Source organism: Oncorhynchus mykiss, chromosome 1, assembly GCF_013265735.2.
Source record: "Oncorhynchus mykiss isolate Arlee chromosome 1, USDA_OmykA_1.1, whole genome shotgun sequence".
In the NCBI taxonomy this organism is placed as follows: Eukaryota; Metazoa; Chordata; class Actinopteri; order Salmoniformes; family Salmonidae; genus Oncorhynchus; species Oncorhynchus mykiss.
Genome location: NC_048565.1, coordinates 58,946,334 through 58,966,449, shown reverse-complemented (window position 1 = coordinate 58,966,449; position 20,116 = coordinate 58,946,334). Strand labels below are relative to the sequence as shown.

General features: G+C 42.6%; 1 protein-coding gene across 1 annotated transcript in view; it reads left to right on the top strand.

Moving 5' to 3' along the window:
* Positions 1-20,116, top strand: part of LOC110525690 (inactive tyrosine-protein kinase 7) — a 209,750-nt gene that overhangs the window by 167,880 nt on the left and 21,754 nt on the right. The window contains exons 7-13 of the mRNA XM_036980912.1: positions 12,418-12,684; positions 12,896-13,032; positions 13,189-13,324; positions 13,700-13,819; positions 15,668-15,817; positions 17,351-17,495; positions 19,821-19,948. Of these exons, the coding sequence (XP_036836807.1) occupies positions 12,418-12,684; positions 12,896-13,032; positions 13,189-13,324; positions 13,700-13,819; positions 15,668-15,817; positions 17,351-17,495; positions 19,821-19,948 (1,083 nt within the window). The remainder of the gene's footprint in view (positions 1-12,417; positions 12,685-12,895; positions 13,033-13,188; positions 13,325-13,699; positions 13,820-15,667; positions 15,818-17,350; positions 17,496-19,820; positions 19,949-20,116) is intronic.

The window sequence follows — 20,116 nt, the reverse complement described above, 5'->3', positions numbered from 1 at the left end:
ATATTTTATATTTCAGATTCTTCAAAGTTGCCACCATTTACCATGTCACAACTCAACTGATTGGCTCAAATGCATTAAGGAGGAAATCAATTCTACAAATGAAGGTACACCTGTTAATTGAAATGCATTCCAGGTGACTACCTCATGAAGCTGGTTGAGAGAATGCCAAGAGTGTGCAAAGCTGTCAAGGCAAAGGGTGGCTACTTTGAAGTATCTCAAATGTAAAATATATTTTGATTTGTTTAACACTTTTTTTAGTTACAGTGCCTTGCGAAAGTATTCGGCCCCCTTGAACTTTGCGACCTTTTGCCACATTTCAGGCTTCAAACATAAAGATATAAAACTGTATTTTTTTGTGAAGAATCAACAACAATCATGAAGTGAAACGACATTTACTGGATATTTCAAACTTTTTTAACAAATCAAAAACTGAAAAATTGGGCGTGCAAAATTATTCAGCCCCTTTACTTTCAGTGCAGCAAACTCTCTCCAGAAGTTCAGTGAGGATCTCTGAATGATCCAATGTTGACCTAAATGACTAATGATGATAAATACAATCCACCTGTGTGTAATCAAGTCTCCGTATAAATGCACCTGCACTGTGATAGTCTCAGAGGTCTGTTAAAAGCGCAGAGAGCATCATGAAGAACAAGGAACACACCAGGCAGGTCCGAGATACTGTTGTGAAGAAGTTTAAAGCCGGATTTGGATACAAAAAGATTTCCCACCACATGGTGGTGACAGCATCATGGTTTGGGCCTGCTTTTCTTCAGCAGGGACAGGGAAGATGGTTAAAATTGATGGGAAGATGGATGGAGCCAAATACAGGACCATTCTGGAAGAAAACCTGATGGAGTCTGCAAAAGACCTGAGACTGGGACGGAGATTTGTCTTCCAACAAGACAATGATCCAAAACATAAAGCAACATCTACAATGGAATGGTTCAAAAATAAACATATCCAGGTGTTAGAATGGCCAAGTCAAAGTCCAGACCTGAATCCAATCGAGAATCTGTGGAAAGAACTGAAAACTGCTGTTCACAAATGCTCTCCATCCAACCTCACTGAGCTCGAGCTGTTTTGCAAGGAGGAATGGGAAAAAATGTCAGTCTCTCGATGTGCAAAACTGATAGAGACATACCCCAAGCGACTTACAGCTGTAATCGCAGCAAAAGGTGGCGCTACAAAGTATTAACTTAAGGGTGCTGAATAATTTTGCACGCCCAATTTTTCAGTTTTTGATTTGTTAAAAAAGTTTGAAATATCCAATAAATGTCGTTCCACTTCATGATTGTGTCCCACTTGTTGTTGATTCTTCACAAAAAAATACAGTTTTATATCTTTATGTTGGAAGCCTGAAATGTGGCAAAAGGTCGCAAAGTTCAAGGGGGCCGAATACTTTCGCAAGGCACTGTATGTCACATATCAAATCAAATCATATGTTATTAGTCACATGCGCCAAATACAACAGGTGTAGTAGACCTTACAGTGAAATGCTTACTTACGAGCCCCTAACCAACAATGCAGTACAAATAAGAATAAGAAATAAAAGTAACAAGTAATTAAAAAGCATCAGTAAAATAACAATAAGGAAACTATATAGGACCCATGTCAAATCTTTAACAGTCTCATGACCGGGAATAGGTTTTGTCGTGCCCTCTTCTCGACTGTCTTGGTGTGCTTGGACCATGTTAGTTTGTTGGTGATGTGGACACCAAAGAACTTGAAGCGCTCAATCTGCTCCACTTCAGCCCCTCGATGAGAATGGGGGCGTGCTCGGTCATCTTTTTCCTATAGTCAACAATCATCTCCTTTGTCTATACTCGCTCTCCGACGTTCGAGGTGGCCAGTCTGTTTATTATTACGCACACCTGTCACCATCGTTACGTGCACCAGCACCTCATCAGACTTACCTGGACTCCAGCACCTTCCTGATTACCTTCCTGATTACCTTCCCTATAACTGTCACCCTTTTTGGTTCTTTCGCTAGATGTTATTGACTCTGTTTGTGTTCCATGTCTGTATGTTACTTGTGTTTCCTGTTTTGTTCTATGTTAATTTATTCAATACACACCCCATACTTGCTTCCCGACTACCAGCGTACACGTTACAGAATAACGCCTCACCAAAGGGGAGCATCAGGGAGTGGTTTTTGTTTTTTGTTTTGTAGGTGACGTCGGGTCCGGGTTTCACTACCGGAGCTACCAGGGATGCCTAGGCTCGCTCACAGGGCTTCCATGCCTCTGCTGGCTCGTCAGGTTTTCAAGACTCGGTTGGCCCATCACGCGTCCGTGGCCGAAGTTACCGAGGATGCCTCAGCTAGTTCGTCAGGCTTCCTTGCCTCACCTAGCTCGACAGGTTCACGAGACTCGGTTGGATCATCAGGCTCCCATGCCTCAGCCGGTTCGTCAGGCTCCCATGCCTCGTCAGCCTCAGCTGTCTCAACAAGTTCCCACTCCTCAGCAGAAGCGATCGGCCCGCTCCTGGTCCCTGGGACTGTCCCTCTGGTCGGCGTCCTGCGGCTGGAGCCAGTCTGCTTATTGTTACGCACCCCTGTCACCATCATTACACACACCAGCGCCTCATCAGGCTCACCTTCCTGATTACCTTCCCTATAATTGCCACTCCCTTTGGTTCTTTCCCTAGGCGTTATTGACTCTGTTTGTGTTCCATGTCTGTAAGCTACTCGTGTTTCAAGTTACTACATGATTCCATATGTGTTATTTCATAGTGTTGATGTCTTCACTAATGTTCTACATTGTAGAAAATAGTAAAAAAATAAAGAGAAACCCTTGAATGAGTAGGTGTGTCCAAACCTTTGACTGGTACTGTAAATGTTTTACATCTTCAACAAAAGAGCCCTGAGAAAACATTTTGTAGGTTTTTTTAATAAATTACTTTAGGTCCAACTTTTGGCACTTTGGCTTTCCTAGTTCTTGCCACAATGTTATGGTCACTACAGCCAATGGGAACTGATATTGCTTTGGTGCAAAGTTCTGCAGCATTTGTGAAGATATGATCAATGCGAGCGGATGTCACAGATCAAACACAGTTGGTATGCACTATATGTAACGGCTCTCATTGGTGGTAGGAAGAGTAGACCAAAGCGCAGCGGGGAAAGTGTTCATGATACTTTTATTCAAAAAACACTCAAACAAAATAACAAAAGCGAAAACAAAAGCGTACAGTTCTGTCAGGCTAAGACACTAAACAGAAAACAAGATCCCACAACCTAATGGTGGGAAAAATGGCTGCCTAAATATGATCCCCAATCAGAGACAACGATAGACACCTGCCTCTGAACCACACTCGGCCAAAAACAAAGAAACAGAAAACATAGAATTTCCCACCCTTGTCACACCCTGACCTAACCAAACATAGAGAATAATAAGGATCTCTAAGGTCAGGGCGTGACACTATAGTTGGTTTAGTGATAATCTGGGTTATATTAGTCACAATTAGAAGCTTTAGAGGACAGCTTGTTCCTAACCAGTCAATGCTCAGGTCACCCAGAAAATAAACCTCTCTGTTAACATCACACACATTATCAAGCATTACAAACATATTATCAAAATACTGACTGTCAGCACTTGGTAGCCTATGCAGGTGACCTCTTTTCTGTAGATGTTATAAACTTGTATTGCTACTGATGTAACATCAAATTAACATCAAATTATCTTAGTGAGTTTCAGAGATGGCCAGTATATGAATGTTATTGATTTCATTAACCTTATTTCTAAGACTACATATATTAATATAGGCTATTATTAATATGGGCTACCCTTTCCTGTGTAGCTTATCATAGATAGACATAATATGGAGAAGAACATAAAATACAAATACAAACATTGTTTGGCTAATAGAGTCAGTCAATCAGGCACTTGAGTGTCAGTTGGTGTATGTGTGTGTTTGTGATGTTGTGCTGAAGCTACTGACCCAGAAGTTTAGCTTAGCTTTTGGGAGGGAGGGTGGACAATGAGCTTGTCGTAGCGGATGTAAGCATGTCCCCACGCTCTTTGGCAGCCTTCATATGGATTTTAGTTATTGTGTATAAACATACATTTCACTGGAGATGCATCTATTAAGCAGGTAATCTGGGTTGTGTTCATTAGGGCACACCATGCAAAAAGGTTTTAAACGCAACGGAAGACTAAAATGAACGTTTCTGATTAGACAAGTCCAGGTAGTAGTACCTCCTTGTTTCAGTCCATTGTCGTCCATTTTGTTCCTAATGAACATGACCCAGGTAATTTTTGTTTTCTGATGATGGATCAAGTGTCACACCCCTCCCAGGCCCTAGTGTACCTCGGTTACTGTGGCCCCCGGGACTTTGTATGGGCCCTAACTGGGCCCCATACAGGGGCCTCTGCAGTCTTCACCCAGTGAACCACACTCCATTTACATACCTTAATTCACCTAATCTGTTGTTAATCCCTGAAGGCATTAAACTGGAATTGTGTCACATCGACCCGGGTTCAGCGTATTTGGGACAAGTTTAAACAGTCACTCTGTTTAAACACACACACACACAGGCATCAACAGGCACACACAGGCACGCACGCACACACACTCCCTTTCATCTGCTGAAGAATGTGGTGCGTTTTTTACATCTTAACTATAATGAGTCTCAAATGGCAGTCTATTCCCTATATAGTGCACTACCTTTGAAAAGGCGAGAGATTAGGACTATAAGGTTCTATCTGCATTTTTTATTGACATATTCTATTTTATTGATATATTCTGTTCCTTATTCTGTTCTACGTTCTCTACCTACATAGGACTCTAAATACCCCAATTCATGTTAAGTTCAAAAGAATACAAGATAAACATTTCTGACACCATTCAAACCATTGAGGGTTTAGAAATATAAAGCCAATTATCTCAGAATCATCTTTTTGCAGATAGAACCGTACAGTCCCAAGCTCTCAAAGGGCCCATTGGTCCCTGGTCAAAATGTGTGCACTATGTAGGGAATAAGGTGTCATTTGAGACTGTGTTTATATTCACCTGGGAAGGATCAGGATCAAACTGGTGACCTGCTTTGAGAGGCATGTTTGGCAATACACAGCTAATGACTTCCAGTTAAGAGCTGCACCTACTGTAGTAGCTCACAGTAGTAATGAAAGAAAGAGAGGCAGTCTTGTGAGTCTTAACTGTAGAGCTCCTGATCGCATTCCACTTACTGTATACTGAGTTGCCTGCCAGTTGGAATGGACGATATATGGCAGTGTCAGCCACACACCCTCCCTCCCTCCCTCCCTCCCTCCCTCCCTCCCTCCCTGTCTCCCTGTCTGTCTGTCTGTCTGTCTGTCTGTCTGTCTGTCTGTCTGTCTGTCTGTCTGTCTGTGTGTCTCGTGTGTCTCGTGTGTCTCGTGTGTCTTTCTCACTCCTTCACTTAGGGGCAGATATCTCCTGTGATAATCTCATTCCCTTATTGACATACGCCCCAGCTGTATCCTCCACAGGCGGTGTGCTGCTTCCTGCTCTCCTCTTCTCATCTCCTCTCCTCCCTCAGAAGCTGTTTCCTCCCCTGCTTCCTTCCTCCCTCCCGCCTTCCAGCTGTTTCAGACTCATTGTAGAGGCCACACACACACGCATGAGCTCACATGCGTGCATGTACTCACACACACACACACACACACACTATCATGTATGGCTTTGTTAGGAAAGAGAATGTGGGATGATTTGAATAGAGCAGTTAGTGGGAGACATGGGGTGTCATGTGGCAAGTTGACAGCAGGTGAGGTATGACCTAAATTGCCTCAATGAATATCAAATGGGTTTGAGTAATTGTGTGTAAAAAAAACAAAAAAAAACAAAAAAAAAACATGTCACTGTAGATAATTGTGTGTAAAAATACATGTCATTGGAGATTAAATTAAAATGCAACGAAAAACAAAAATGTACGTTTCTGATTGGACAACTCCAGGTAGTAGTACCTCCCTGTTATAGTCCATTTTCTGTACCTGGGCCCTAACTGGGTCTCATACAGGGGGTCTCTGCAGTCTTAACCCTAGTGAACCACAGCTCCATTTAAATACCTTAATTCACCTAATATCTTGCTAATCCCTTAAGGCTCAATTTACTCTTCAAAGTTGTAATAGTGGAAGGCACAATTTGGAAATTGGGTAGTGCATCATCATTTTTCCTCATCATGTCAGTCATTGCATACCATAGAACTATTTATAACTTGTCAGAAATGTCCAGATCAGCCCATGTCAGCTAACATTTTTTTAGCTAGGTTTTTTTGGCCCAATAGATTTTGTTGTAATGTTTGATACACATTAGACATGGCGAAATGTATATAATTGCAAGTAAATTAGATTTAAAATGGCATTGAAATATACTGTATATATACTGTATATATACAGTATATATATACTGTATACTGTACTGGATGTATTTCAAGGCCTACCTTCAACCTCAGTGCCTCTTTGCTTGACATCATGGGAAAATCAAAAGAAATCAGCCAAGAGCTCAGAAAAAAAGTGTAGCCCTCCACAAGTCTAGTTCGTCATTGGGAGCAATTTCCAAACGCCTGAAGGTACCACGTTCATCTGTACAAACAATAGTACGCAATTATAAACACCATGGGACCACGCAGCCATCATACCGCTCAGGAAGGAGACGCGTTCTGTCTCCTAGAGATGAATGTACTTTGGTGCGAAAAGTGCAAATCAATCCCAGAACAGCAGCAAAGGACCTTCTGAATATCCTGGAGGAAACAGGTACAAAGTTATCTATATCCACAGTAAATTGATTCCTATATCGACATAACCTAAAAGGCAGCTCAGGAAGGAAGAAGCCACTGCTCTAAAACCGCCATAAAAAAAAAGCCAGACTACGGTTTGCAACTGCACATGGGGACAAAGATTGTACTTTTTGGAGAAATGTCCTCTGGTCTGATGAAACAAAAATAGAACTGTTTGGCCATAATGACCATCGTTATGTTTGGAGGAAAAAAGGGGAGACTTGCAAGCCGAAGAACACCATTCCAATCGTGAAGCATGGGGGTGGCAGCATCATGTTGTGTGGGTGCTTTGCTGCAGGAGGGACTGGTGCACTTCACAAAATAGATGGCATCATGAGGATGGAAAATTATGTGGATATATTGAAGCAACATCTCAAGACATCAGTCAGGAAGTTAAAGCTTGGTCGCAATTTGGTCTTCCAAGTGGACAATGACCCCAAGCATACTTGAATGGCAAAATTACTTAAGGACAACAAATTCAAGGTATTGGATTGGATTGGCCATCACAAAGCCCTGACCTCAACTTACAGAAAATTTGTGGTCAGAACTGAAAAAGCGTGTGCGAACAAGGAGGCCTACAAATCAGACTCAGTTACACCAGCTCTGTCAGGAGGAATGGTCCAAAATTCACCCAACTTATTGTGGTAAGCTTGTGGAAGGCTACCCGAAACGTTTGCCCCAAGTTAAACAATTTAAAGGCAATGCTACCATATACTAATCAAGTGTTTGTAATCTTCTGACCCACTGAGAATGTGATGAAAGAAATAAAAGCTGAAATAATCATTCTCTCCTCTATTATTCTGACATTTCACATTCTTAAAATAAAGTGGTGATCCTACCTGATTTTATACAGGGCATTTTTACTAGGATTAAATGTCAAGAATTGTGAAAAACTGAATTTAAATGTATTTAAATGTGTTCCCCTGGAAGGTGGGCCTGAGTGAAAATGTTTTGGAACCCCTGCCTTAAGGCATTAAACTGGAATTTTGTCACACCGATCCGGGTTTAGCGTTTTTGGGACAAGTTTACACTCGTACATTCACACTCGTACATTTATACTGGTTGAAAATGGCCGATTTGGACACTGATAAGCTCCTAAATTGGAACATAGTGGCCATACATTAACATGCTATACATTACATCAGAACTCTGGCTCTGAGCTTCACAACTGTTCTGAAATTGAGCACCGCACGCAACAAGAAGTTACCCCCATCCCTAATTGTGCAACTTTTGCAAGGGTTTTGTTGTCTGAGTGAGGGAAATTCTGTAAATTAAAAGGACTCTATGTATTTTGAAATATGAGACGTTGTGGATTATAATAAATACCGCTTTGATGTCATATAAGCAAGCCAACCACCCATGAGTCCAAATTTGCAGTTACAAGAGGACATGGCATCATACCCTGGGTTGTTGTTTGTTGTGAAGACAATTATCCGTGGGACACGCACCTGAATTCACCCATGACTCCTTTCAATGCGCACCAAAATTGCGATCGGTTTCTCTGAATTGCCTTGTGAAAGCCTAACACTGTAAGATCATATTTGATGTTTTAGCTAGTCATATTGGCAAAAGAACAAGCTTTGAAGTCATGCCCACCTGACCCAGATTGTTATTTATAATGGACTGTTTTTGGATTATGTGAACAACAACAGTAGTTGTGTGATGGCGGGATGCAGGGTTGTGTTCCAAACAAAACAACTACAAGTGTGCTTGCTGTAGTTCCTCATCGGCACAGCTAGGAGAGCAAAAATAAAAGTACCTTAGCGTTGAAGTTTTAAAAGTGCATTGAAATTACTTAGGAACTGTGCCCACTTTGTAGATGTGTGTGGCCACTTGAAGACACCAGTTAGTCCTCTCACTCCAACCCTTGAAATTTTAGTTGTCTTATGTTGCAACTACCACACATTTTCCAGGAATAGTCTTATCTGACAGATTTTGTTGTCAACAAATGCGGCGAAAAGTAAAGTCAATGTAAAATGCACATCAAATCAACAGTGGAATGTTTGGACTAATCATTTCCCCAATTATCTCAAAACTGCTGTTCCCTTTCAATTGCTACCATGGTTATGCATATGCTTTTCATATTTCTTCTGTAAGAAACATGTCAATATACACCTATCCATATAGGCCAATTGTAAATGGTTAAACACGTGTAAAAGGTTAAACAGTCCCTCTATGTCAGCCCCAAAACACACACAGGCATGCACACACACAATGCTCTCTTTCATCTGCTGAAGAATGTGGTGCGTTTTTTCCCTCTTAACTCTAATAACTTTATTTCAAATGGCACCCTATTCCCTATATAGTCCACTACCATTGACAAGGGCCCGTAGGGCTCTGGTCAAAAGTAATGCACTAGGTAGGGAATAGGGTGTCATTTGGGACTCTTCTTATGTTCACCTGGTAAGGATCAGGTTCGAACTGTTGACCTGGTTTGAGAGGCATGTTGGGCAATACACTGTAGTAGCTCACAGTAGTAGTGAAAGAAAGAGAGGCAGTCCTGTGAGTCTCAACGGTAGATCGCATTCCACTTACTGTATACACAGTCGTGGTCAAAAGTTTTGAGAATGACACAAATATTAATTTTCACAAAGTCTGCTGCCTCAGTGTCTTTAGATATTGTTTTGTCAGATGTTACTATGGAATACTTAGTTTTCAAGACCTCTGCAAAACTCCCCAGACCTTAATCCCATTGAGAACTTGTGGTCAATCCTCAAGAGGCGGGTGGACAAACAAAACCCCTCAAATTCTGACAAACTCCAAGCATTGATTATGCAAGAATGAGCTGCTATCAGTCAGGATGTGGCCCATAAGTTAATTGACAGCATGCCAGGGCGGATTGCAGAAGTCTTGAAAAAGAAGGGTCAACACTGCAAATATTGACTCTTTGCATCAACTTCATGTAATTGTCAATAAAAGCCTTTGACACTTATGAAATACTTGTAATTATATTTCAGTATTCCATAGTAACATCTGACAAAAATATCTAAAGACACTGAGGCAGCCGACTTTGTGAAATTAATATTTGTGTCATTCTCAAAGCTTTTGGCCATGACTGTATACAGTCAGACATACATAGACCTGGGTTCAAATACTATTTTAAATCATTTCAAATACTTTAGCTGGGCTTAATTGAGCTTGCCTGGAGCAATACAACCAATAGGATATCAGCAAAAATGCAGACCACACACATCTGGCACTCCAGGCTGTCTAAAGCAAATGCTCAAAGTATACGGAAGATAGTGTATGAAAGTAGTATTTCAAAACTGTAACGTCTTCTTCCAACTCACACTCTCAAACACGTAGATCCCCTGAACGCATCTCACTTTCCAGCCCACTTTCCAGCTCACACTCTCAAACACATAGATCCCCTGAACGCAGCTCACTCTCCAGATCCCAATCACCTGAATTCTGATCACCTGTTCACACACCTGTATGTCATTATCACACACTATTTAGTTCAGTTCTTTCAATGTGAGGTATTGTATGTTCTTTCAAGCGCTTTTCGCAACGCTGTGTTTCCCCATAATTTATCCTCCCGCATATGATAGTTTTTGCCTGCCTCATTATCGACGCCTTTTGCCTATTCCCTGCCTGTACCTCGGATTTCCTGTTATCAACCTATTGCCTGATCTCCCAGATGACGTTACTAGCCTTTTCCCTGCCGGTACTGTTGCCTTTTTAGACCCCCTGTGTATGACCTTCTGCCTGCCCCTGGACCCAGCTACCTGCCTCCTCCCGTGGTCCTTCACAATAAACACCTGCTGCGTCCTGTGCTTGAAACCCGCTCTGTCTCCCATCGTGTTCATTACAAATACAATTCAGGATGTGTCCTCTAATTGCTGTTCCCTTGCTGTACAGTGCATTCAGAAAGTATTCAGACCCCTTGACTTTTTCTACATTTTGTTACGTTACAGCCTTATTCTAAAATTGATTAAATAGTTTATTTTTCTCATCAATCTACACACAATACCCAATAATGACAAAGCAAAAACAGGTTTTGAATTTTACCTGTTTCTTTGTGTGTTTCTTTTAACTGAAATATTTAATTTACATAAGCATTGAGACACTTTACTCAGTACTTTGTTGAAGCACCTTTGAGAGGGATTACAGCCGTAAATCTCCTTGGGTATGACACCACAAGCTTGGCACACCTGTATTTGGGGAGTTTCTTCCATTCTTCTCTGCAAATCCTCTTAAGCTCTGTCAGGTTGGATGGGGAGCATTGCTGCAGCTATTTTCAGGTATTTTCAGAGATGTTTTATCAGGTTCAAGTCTGGGCTCTGGCTGGGCCACTCAAGGACATTCAGAGACTTGTCCCGAAGCCACTCCTGCATTGTCTTGGCTGTGTGCTTAGGGTCATTGTCCTGTTGGAAGGTCAACCTTTGCCCCAGTCTGAGGTCCTGAGCGCTCTGGAGCAGGTTTTCGACAAGGAACACTATGTACTTTGCTCTGTTGATCTTTCACTTGATCCTGACTAGTCTCCCAGTCCCTGCCACTGAAAAACATCCCCATAGTATGATGTTGCCACTACCATGCTTCACCGTAGGGATGGTGCCAGGTTTCCTCCAGATGTGACGCTTGACATTCAGGCCAGAGTTCAATCTTGGTTTCATCAGACCAGAGAATCTTGTTTCTCATGGTCTGAAAGTCCTTTATGTGCCTTTGGAAAACTCCAAGTGGGCTGCCTTTTACTGAGGAGTGGCTTCTGTCTGGCCACTCTACCATAAAGCCCTGATTGGTAGAGTGCTGCAGAGATGGTTGTCCTTCTGGAAGTTTCTCCCATCTCCACAGAGGAGCTTTGCCAGAGTGACCATCGGATTCTTCTCCCCCGATTGTTCAGTTTGGCCAGCCGGCCAGCTTTAGGAAGAGTCGTGGTGGTTCCAAACTTCTTCCATTTAAGAATGATGGAGGCCACTGTGTTCTTGGAGACCTTCAATGCTGCAGAAATATTTGGGTACCCTTCCCCAGATCTGTGCCTCGACACAATCCTGTCTCTGAGCTCTACGGACAATTTCTTCGACCTCATGACTTGGTTTTTGCTTTGACATGCGCTGTCAGCTGTGGGATCTTTTGTAGACAGGTGTGTTTCTTTCCAAATCATGTCCAATCAATTTAATTTACCACAGCTGGACTCCAATCAAGTTGTAGAAACATCTCAAGGATGATCAATGGAAACATGAATCACCTGAGCTCAATTTTGCGTCTCAAAGCAAAGGGTCCCAATACTTATGTAAATAAGGTATTTCTGTTTTATATTTGTTATACATTTGCTACATTTGGGGGAAATGTATTTAATACATTTTAGAATAATGCTGTAACGTAACAAAATGTGGAATAAGGCAAGGGGTCTGAATACTTTCAGTAGTTGTTTCTTAAAAATAAAATAATGACTTTTCGGCGTCCCTGAATAGCATTTCAGACTGAAGACAAGTATGCTAATGCCTCTGAAATTCAAATTCGAAAAATGCTTCATTGGCATGAAACACATTTTGATTATTATCTCCTGAGACTACAGTAGTTTAAATGTAAATCAATTTGAGCATTAAAATAATGCCACATACTGTCTCTCTCTCTCTCTCTCTCTCTCTCTCTCTCTCTCTCTCTCTCTCTCTCTCTCTCTCTCCCCCCCCCCCCCCCCCCCCCCCCCCCCCCCCCCATTACAGAGATTGAGGATATGTCCCCCAGACAGTCCCGGGTCTTCACAGCAGACACCATGCAGCGTGTGTCCTGTATGGCCCCGCGTGGAAAGCCCCAGCCTGAGGTGTGGTGGGAGCGGGAAGGGGTGCGGGTCCCTACGGAGGGACGGGTGTACCAGGAAGGCAGTGAGCTGGTCTTCAGCCCCACCGAGCAGGGCGACTCAGGCTCCTACACCTGCGTGGCCCAAAACAAGGCGGGCCGCAAGACCCAGGAGCTGACCTTCACAGTGGCCAGTGAGTCAGGCCACCGTCTTCTGACCTACTACATCATGGCTAGGGCCAGCAGTGTGTCCTGACCATGCAAAACTCTGGTCCCTATTATAGGGTTGTGCTTTAGTCGTTACTTGTCCATTCTGTTCCTAAGCAAGGGGTCAATTTGGGATTCAACATGATTGACTCTGGCTTCTACTAGAGTAATAATTCTTCATTTGTGTGTGTGATTCAGCTGCCCCAGTGTGGGTAACCAAGCCCCAGGACAGCTACCTGGAGGAGGGAAGACCAGGCTACCTCCATTGCCACGCTCAGGCTACCCCTGAGCCTGAGGTCACGTGGCACCGAAACAGCATTATGGTCATGCCTGAGGTCAGTATCTCTCTCTTTCTCTTTCTACCACACACAGACACATGCACGTATGCACACACACACACACACACACACACACACATGCACACACACACACATAAAAAAATGGGCCATTCCTCTCCATTCTCTTACCCTTCTCCCTCTCTTCTTTATCAGGACCCACGCTTTACAGTGTTCCCCAATGGTACTCTGCGCATCAATAATGTGGAGGTGTATGATGGTCAGATGTATGCCTGTGTGAGCAGGACAGAGGGAGGCAAGCTGTCTGGAAATGCCAGAGTCTATGTACTGGGTGAGCTGGAACTACATGATGTGCGTGCGTGCATGGGAGAGAGCATGTGTGTGAACGTGATCATCCAGTTTAATTCAGTTTAACCTTAGATGTTCCCCTGGTGCTGCTGTTCTAGTGTTGTTAACATGGGTTGTCTAATTCCTGACTTGCTTTGTCTACCTCGTCTTTGTTTTGGTGATCTAAGATCCTGATACCCTTGTGATTCTTCATTCAGCCATGTGAACGTGTGTGCTTGCATCTGCATGTTCTTAAATGTGTCTGAACATGCTGTAGATAGCTTTGTATAGTGTACCATGGGGTGTACCTGGGACCAGGCTACTCTCTCTTAGCTGTGTGGGCCATGGTGTGTTTGACCTTTTTACCTGTGTGTTCCAGAGAAACTGAAGTTCACCCCTACGCCCCAGCCATCTCAGTGCCTGGAGCTGGACAAGGAGGTCAACATCCAGTGTTCTGCCACAGGCAGAGAGACCCCCATCATCAAATGGACCAAAGCAGGTGAGTGCAGGGTGGTCCTACTCAGTGCTAGACCACAATATCCTAGATGCCATTTCCTGCCATTGTGCCCTTGGGAAAAGCACTTAACCCTTGAACTGCTCCAGGGGCGCAGGACTGAGACTGGCCCTGTGTTCCAACCTCTCCGTGGGTGTGTGTATGTGTGTTTCCAGGGGTTGGGATAAAGCCATTGTCACAGCTCACAGAAATAAGAAATACAATGTCTATGTCCTGTGACAATAGACAATAACATCAGATTATGGATAATGTTAGAATACGGAATCATTTCAGAAGGAATGCATTGTAGATAGAATCAGATGAATGAAAAGTGAAGACAAGATTACATATGATAATTTCCCACCATTTGCATTGCCTATGTTAGAGGAGATTACTTCATCGATTTAGGGTTTGTCCTATTGTGACTATGTACCCCAAAAAACGTTGTGAAATACAATGCTATCACCCCTATTGGTTATAGGCCTACATTATTGGCTGCATAGAAGCAATCTACCGTCTTCAGAACTGGATAATAATAGCTTTATTTGCCTCATAAAATAATATAAAAATGCTATTGTTTGTTCTATCTCTCATAAAGCTGTGATTGAGAACAGCCTATTCCCAGGCTTAGGCTACAGACTTTCATTCTTGTTCTTTGTTAATTTAAAGCCACAACTTCGTAGGCTAAAATATTTGGGAAATAAGCTACTCTGCCCTACAAATGCAAAACGGCGCAACTACAAATTTGGTCAAAGTCTTTGATCTGTTGGAATGGTCAGGTATATTATCTGATTAACGTGGTATTTGGTTTCCTGGCACAAGAACGATCCACTTGATCAGAATATATCATTGAGTATCAGAAATTGCTGCCTGTCTAGACAGAAAAATACTTTGAAGTCAGATTTTGCCATAAGAAAAGTTATGTAATAACTGTGTTCTGCCTTTGTAGGTCAGTTTACTGTTCATGACTTTAACTTGTATTATAGGCCTAGAAGAAGCATAGGTTATTGGCCATTTGGTTTTCATCCTGTCATGCAAGGATTTTCCCTCTCTCACATTATTAGTCCTCTGGCTACCTTACCTTTTTAGGCTATTCAAATAGGTTTTTGAGATGGAACTTTACATACAACGTTACATTCATTGTTTGATTAGGATGCATAAAGGATGCATATTCATAGGCTATTAAATGGAGAGAGAAAGCAATATAGTTTAAAAAAATAAATAATAATAAACAGAGACAACACAAGTTAAGGAGTGTCCATTATTATTATTTTTTTATCTATACGTTTATGATATAGCCTGATGCCCATGAATCCGACAGAGAGAGAGAAATAATATTTTCTGACTGAACATATTTGTGCTGCTTTGGTGGAATTCTCCTCTCTGTCTGGCCTACATTCCTCTCTTGCATTCTGCAGGCTATATAACTTATTTATTGAAATAGGTTATAGCAAATAGGAATAGATTAGTCGGAATGTCACTTGTGCGCTGCGAGTCACAGTTTTTTACTATGCAGCGCCAGTATAGCTCAAATAGGCTAAACCATCGTCTGTCACGCCAATTAGTCGTCACCGTCGACGATGGCGGTCAATAATTGTCGATAGACGATGGTATATCGTCCAAGCCTACGTCCATTACACTCATAACCTTTTCACAGTACTGAGCCAAGCTGTACTGCACTGGCCTGGTTACACATCCACCACAGTTGCACTGGATAGGACCATATTAAAGGAACATGTCCAACCAAGTATGTATCGGGACAGCGCGATAGTGGGTAAAGGGTACCACAGTACTGTCGTTTCTCAGCCCCTCCCCCCATTGAGCTCCTCTCTGACACTATGTCGCCCCGTACAGATGGTGGAGAGCTGCTTCCTCATGTGGAGATGAGGAATAGCCAGCTCCACTTCACCAAAGTGACGCGCAGCGACGCAGGAAACTACACCTGTATCGCCTCCAACAGCCTACAGGGGGAGATCAGAGCCATGGTCGGCCTCACTGTGGCAGGTAAGGCGCGTGTTTTCTTGTGCGTGTGTGCGTTTGAGTGTGTGTGCGTTTGAGTGTGTGTGCATTTGAGTGTGTGTGTGTGTGCGCAGCGTGTATGTTTGATTAACTGTAGTTCACTTTGTATTTTCCTTTGCAAAAGCGAAAGAGACTGTGCACAGCAGTGTGTCTAGAGGAGATCCAGGTGCTGGTTCAAATCAAAAATCAAATTTGATTGGTCACTTACACATATTTGCAGATTGTGGGTGTAATGCTTCTGTTCCTAGCTCCAACAGTGCAGTAGTATCTTACAATACACAACAATACACACAAATCTAAAAGTCAAATAATGGAATTAAGAAATATATAAATATTATATCGAGGAATGTCGGAGTGGTATTGACTAAAATACAGTACAATAGAATACAGTATATACATATGAGATGAGTAAAGAAGTATGTAAACATTTTTTAAACGTTATTAAAGTGACTAGTGTTCCATTATTGAAGTGGCCAGTAATTCCAAGTCTATGTATGTAGGGCAGCAGCCTCTAAGGTGCAGGGTTGCGTAGCCGGGTGGAAGCCGGCTAGTGATGGCTATTTAACTGGTTTGGGCTGGCGCAACTAATTGACGACTGACCTTGACTTCAATAAAATAAAATAAAACATGCGCCTTGCAATAAAAAATGAAAAAAGTCACGCACATTCGTCTACTGGTGTGCGTTTTTTACACTAGTTTTAGGTTTGTATTTTCCTCACCGTCCTCATAACGGCAATCATTTGGGATCACTGTTTGTCTCTTCTCTTAGTTGATGCACTGTTTTTAATCAGCTTTCCTATGACCATTGTCAATGTAGTTGTTCTCTTTCATTCATCCATGCACTAGAAGGCCATCTGGCTGCCATGTAATGAAACTCCATTAGGTGTTGAAGACACTTGTGGTTGACACAAAGAAAGCCCACCACAATGTAGAACTAGCTGTTCGATATGGACAAAAATCCCACATTGTTATAAATTGCCTGAATTGATGCGATAACGATAAATAGAACGATACGTTTATAACATTAATGTGCACCACAGCTTTTTTTTATTTATCATCCTTTAAACTACTACTACTAGTTTGATGGTAGTAGCCATCAATTGTCCCATTAACAATCACCCATATCAGCAAAAGTATTTAGTTTCGAACGTAACATTTCTCTAGTATAGGGTACCTATCGCAATCAATGATATCAGCAAAATGCCCGCGATAAGTTATCTGTATGGTCGGTCTCGATCATTTTCGGGTTTATTGTCCCAGCTCTACAACACTGTCACCACAGTGAGTCTATAGGAAAGTTTCCTGGACTTTGTTTAGAGTTGGAGTGTGGTATATTAACTGTGTGTGTGTGTGTGTGTGTGTGTGTGTGTGTGTGTGTGTGTGTGTGTGTGTGTGTGTGTGTGTGTGTGTGTGTGTGTGTGTGTGTGTGTGTGTGTGTGTGTGTGTGTGCGTGTGTGTGTGTGTGTGTGTGTGTGTGTGTGTGTGTGTGTGTGTGTGTGTGTGTGTGTGTGTGTGTAGTGTATATCCGCTTTAAGCTGGAGCCAGAGAACACCACAGTGTACCAGGGCCACACAGCCATCCTACACTGCCAGGCCACAGCAGACCCTGAGCCCCGCGTCCAGTGGATGGTCAAGGATAAGGTGCTGGACACCAGCAGGAGAAGGTAAGGCTTTACCCACAGAGACGATAATAACACACACACGACAACATTGTCTTCCTTTGTGGTGCTCTGGAATTTAAAAAAGCACTGGATTGTAATTGACACAAGTTGTGACATAACATACACCACCGTTCAAAAGTTTGGGGTCACTTAGAAATGTCCTTGTTTTTGAAAGAAAAGCGACAAAAAAAATTGTCCATTAAAATAACATAAAATTGATGAGAAATACAGTAAATGACTATCATAGCTGGAAATGGCTGATTTTTAATGGAATATCTACATAGGCGTACAGAGGCCCATTATCAGCAACCATCACTCCTGTGTTCCAATGGCATGTTGTGTTAGCTATTCCAGGTTTATCATTTTAAAAGGCTAATTGATCATTACAAAACACTTTTGCAATTATGTTAGCACAGCTGAAAACTGTTGTGCTGTTTGAAGAAGCAATAAAACTGGCCTTCTTTAGACTCATTGAGTATCTGGAGTATCAGCATTTGTGTGATCGATTATAGGCTCAAAATGGCCAGAAACAAAGAACTTTCTTCTGAAACTCATCAAGTCTATTATTTTTCTGAGAAATGAAGGCTATTCCGTGCGAGAAATTGCCAAGAAACTGAAGATCTCATGCAACGCTATGTACAGTCATGGCTAAAAGTTTTGAGAATGACACACATATTAATTTTCACAGTCTGCTGCCTCAGTTTGTATGATGGCAATTTGCATATACTCCGGAATGTTATGAAGAGTGATCAGATGAATTGCAGTTCATTGCAAAGTCCCTCTTTGCCATGCAAATGAACTGAATCCCCCAAAACATTTCCACTGCATTTCAGCCCTGCCACAAAAGGATCAGCTGACATCTTGTCAGTGATTCTCTCGTTAACACAGGTGTGAGTGTTGATGAGGACAAGGCTGGAGATCACTCTGTCATGCTGATTGAGTTTGAATAACAGACTGGAAGCTTCAAAAGGAGGGTGGTGCTTGGAATCATTGTTCTTCCTCTGTCATCCATGGTTACCTGCATGGAAACACGTGCCATCATCATTGCTTTGCACAAAAAGGGCTTCACGGGCAAGGATATTGCTGCCAGTAAGATTGCACCTAAATCAACCATTTATCGGATCATCAAGAACTTCAAGGAGAGCGGGTCTATTGTTGTGAAGAAGGCTTCAGCGCGCCCAAGAAAGTTCAGCAAACGCTAGGACCTTCTCCTAAAGTTGATTCAGCTGCGGGATCGGGGCACCACCAGTACAGAGCTTGCTCAGGAATGGCAGTGAGTGCATCTGCATGCACAGTGAGGCGAAGAATTTTGGAGGATGGCCTGGTGTCAAGAAGGGCAGCAAAGAAGACACTTCCCTCCAGGAAAAACATCAGGGACAGACTGATATTCTGCAAAAGGTACATGGATTGGACTGCTGAGGACTGGGGTAAAGTCATTTTCTCTTAAGAATCCCCTTTCCGATTGTTTGGGGCATCCGGAAAAAAGCTTGTCCGGAGAAGACAAGGTGAGCACTATCATCAGTCCTGTGTCATGCCAACAGTAAAACATCCTGAGACCATTCATGTGTGGGGTTGCTTCTCAACCAAGGGAGTGGGCTCACTCACAATTTTTCCTAAGAACACAGCCATGAATATAGAATGGTACCAACACATCCTCCGAGAGCAACTTCTCCCATCCATCCAGGAACAGTTTGGTGACGAACAATGCCTTTTCCAGCATGATGGAGCACCTTGCCATAAGGCAAAAGTGATAACTAAGTGGCTCGGGGAACAAAACATCCATATTTTGGGTCCATGGCCAGGAAACTCCCCAGACCTTAATCCCATTGAGAACTTGTGGTCAATCCTGAAGAGGTGGGTGGACAAACAAAAATCCACAAATTCTGACAAACTCCAAGCATTGATTATGCAAGAATGGGCGGCCATCAGTCAGGATGTGGCCCAGAAGATATTTGACAGCATGCCAGGGTGGATTGCAGAGGTCTTGAAAAAGAAGGGTCAACACTTTGCATCAACTTCATGTAATTGTCAATAAAAGCCTTTGACACTTATGAAATGCTTGTAATTATACTTCAGTATTCTATAGTAACATCTGACAAAAATATCTAAAGACACTGAAGCAACAAAATTTGTGGAAATTAATATATGTATCATTCTCAGAACTTTTGGCCACGACTGTACTACTCCCTTCACAGAACAGCACAAACTGGCCCTAACCAGAATAGAAAGAGGAGTGGGAGGCCCCGGTGTACAACTGAGCAAGAGGACAAGTCTTACCCTCTCTCTTTCTACCCCCTCTTGCACTCTCTCTCTCTCTTTCTCTCTCAGGTTCCAGTTAATGGTCAATGGCTCTCTGGTGATAACAGATGTCACCACGGATGACACAGGCAAATACACCTGCATTGCCGGAAACAGCTGCAGCATCAGTGACCGTGTGGCACAGCTCTACGTAGTGGGTAAGTCTCTCCCTCTCATACAGATGCACACACATACGCACAAAAGTATGCCACCAGCCATCTGAGCATTCTAATAACCTGTCTCGCCAGAGTCATTGGTGAAGTGACAGGGACCTTAGATTGAATCAACCCTCTCTCACATACACTGTGGCTCCTTCTTGTGCTTGG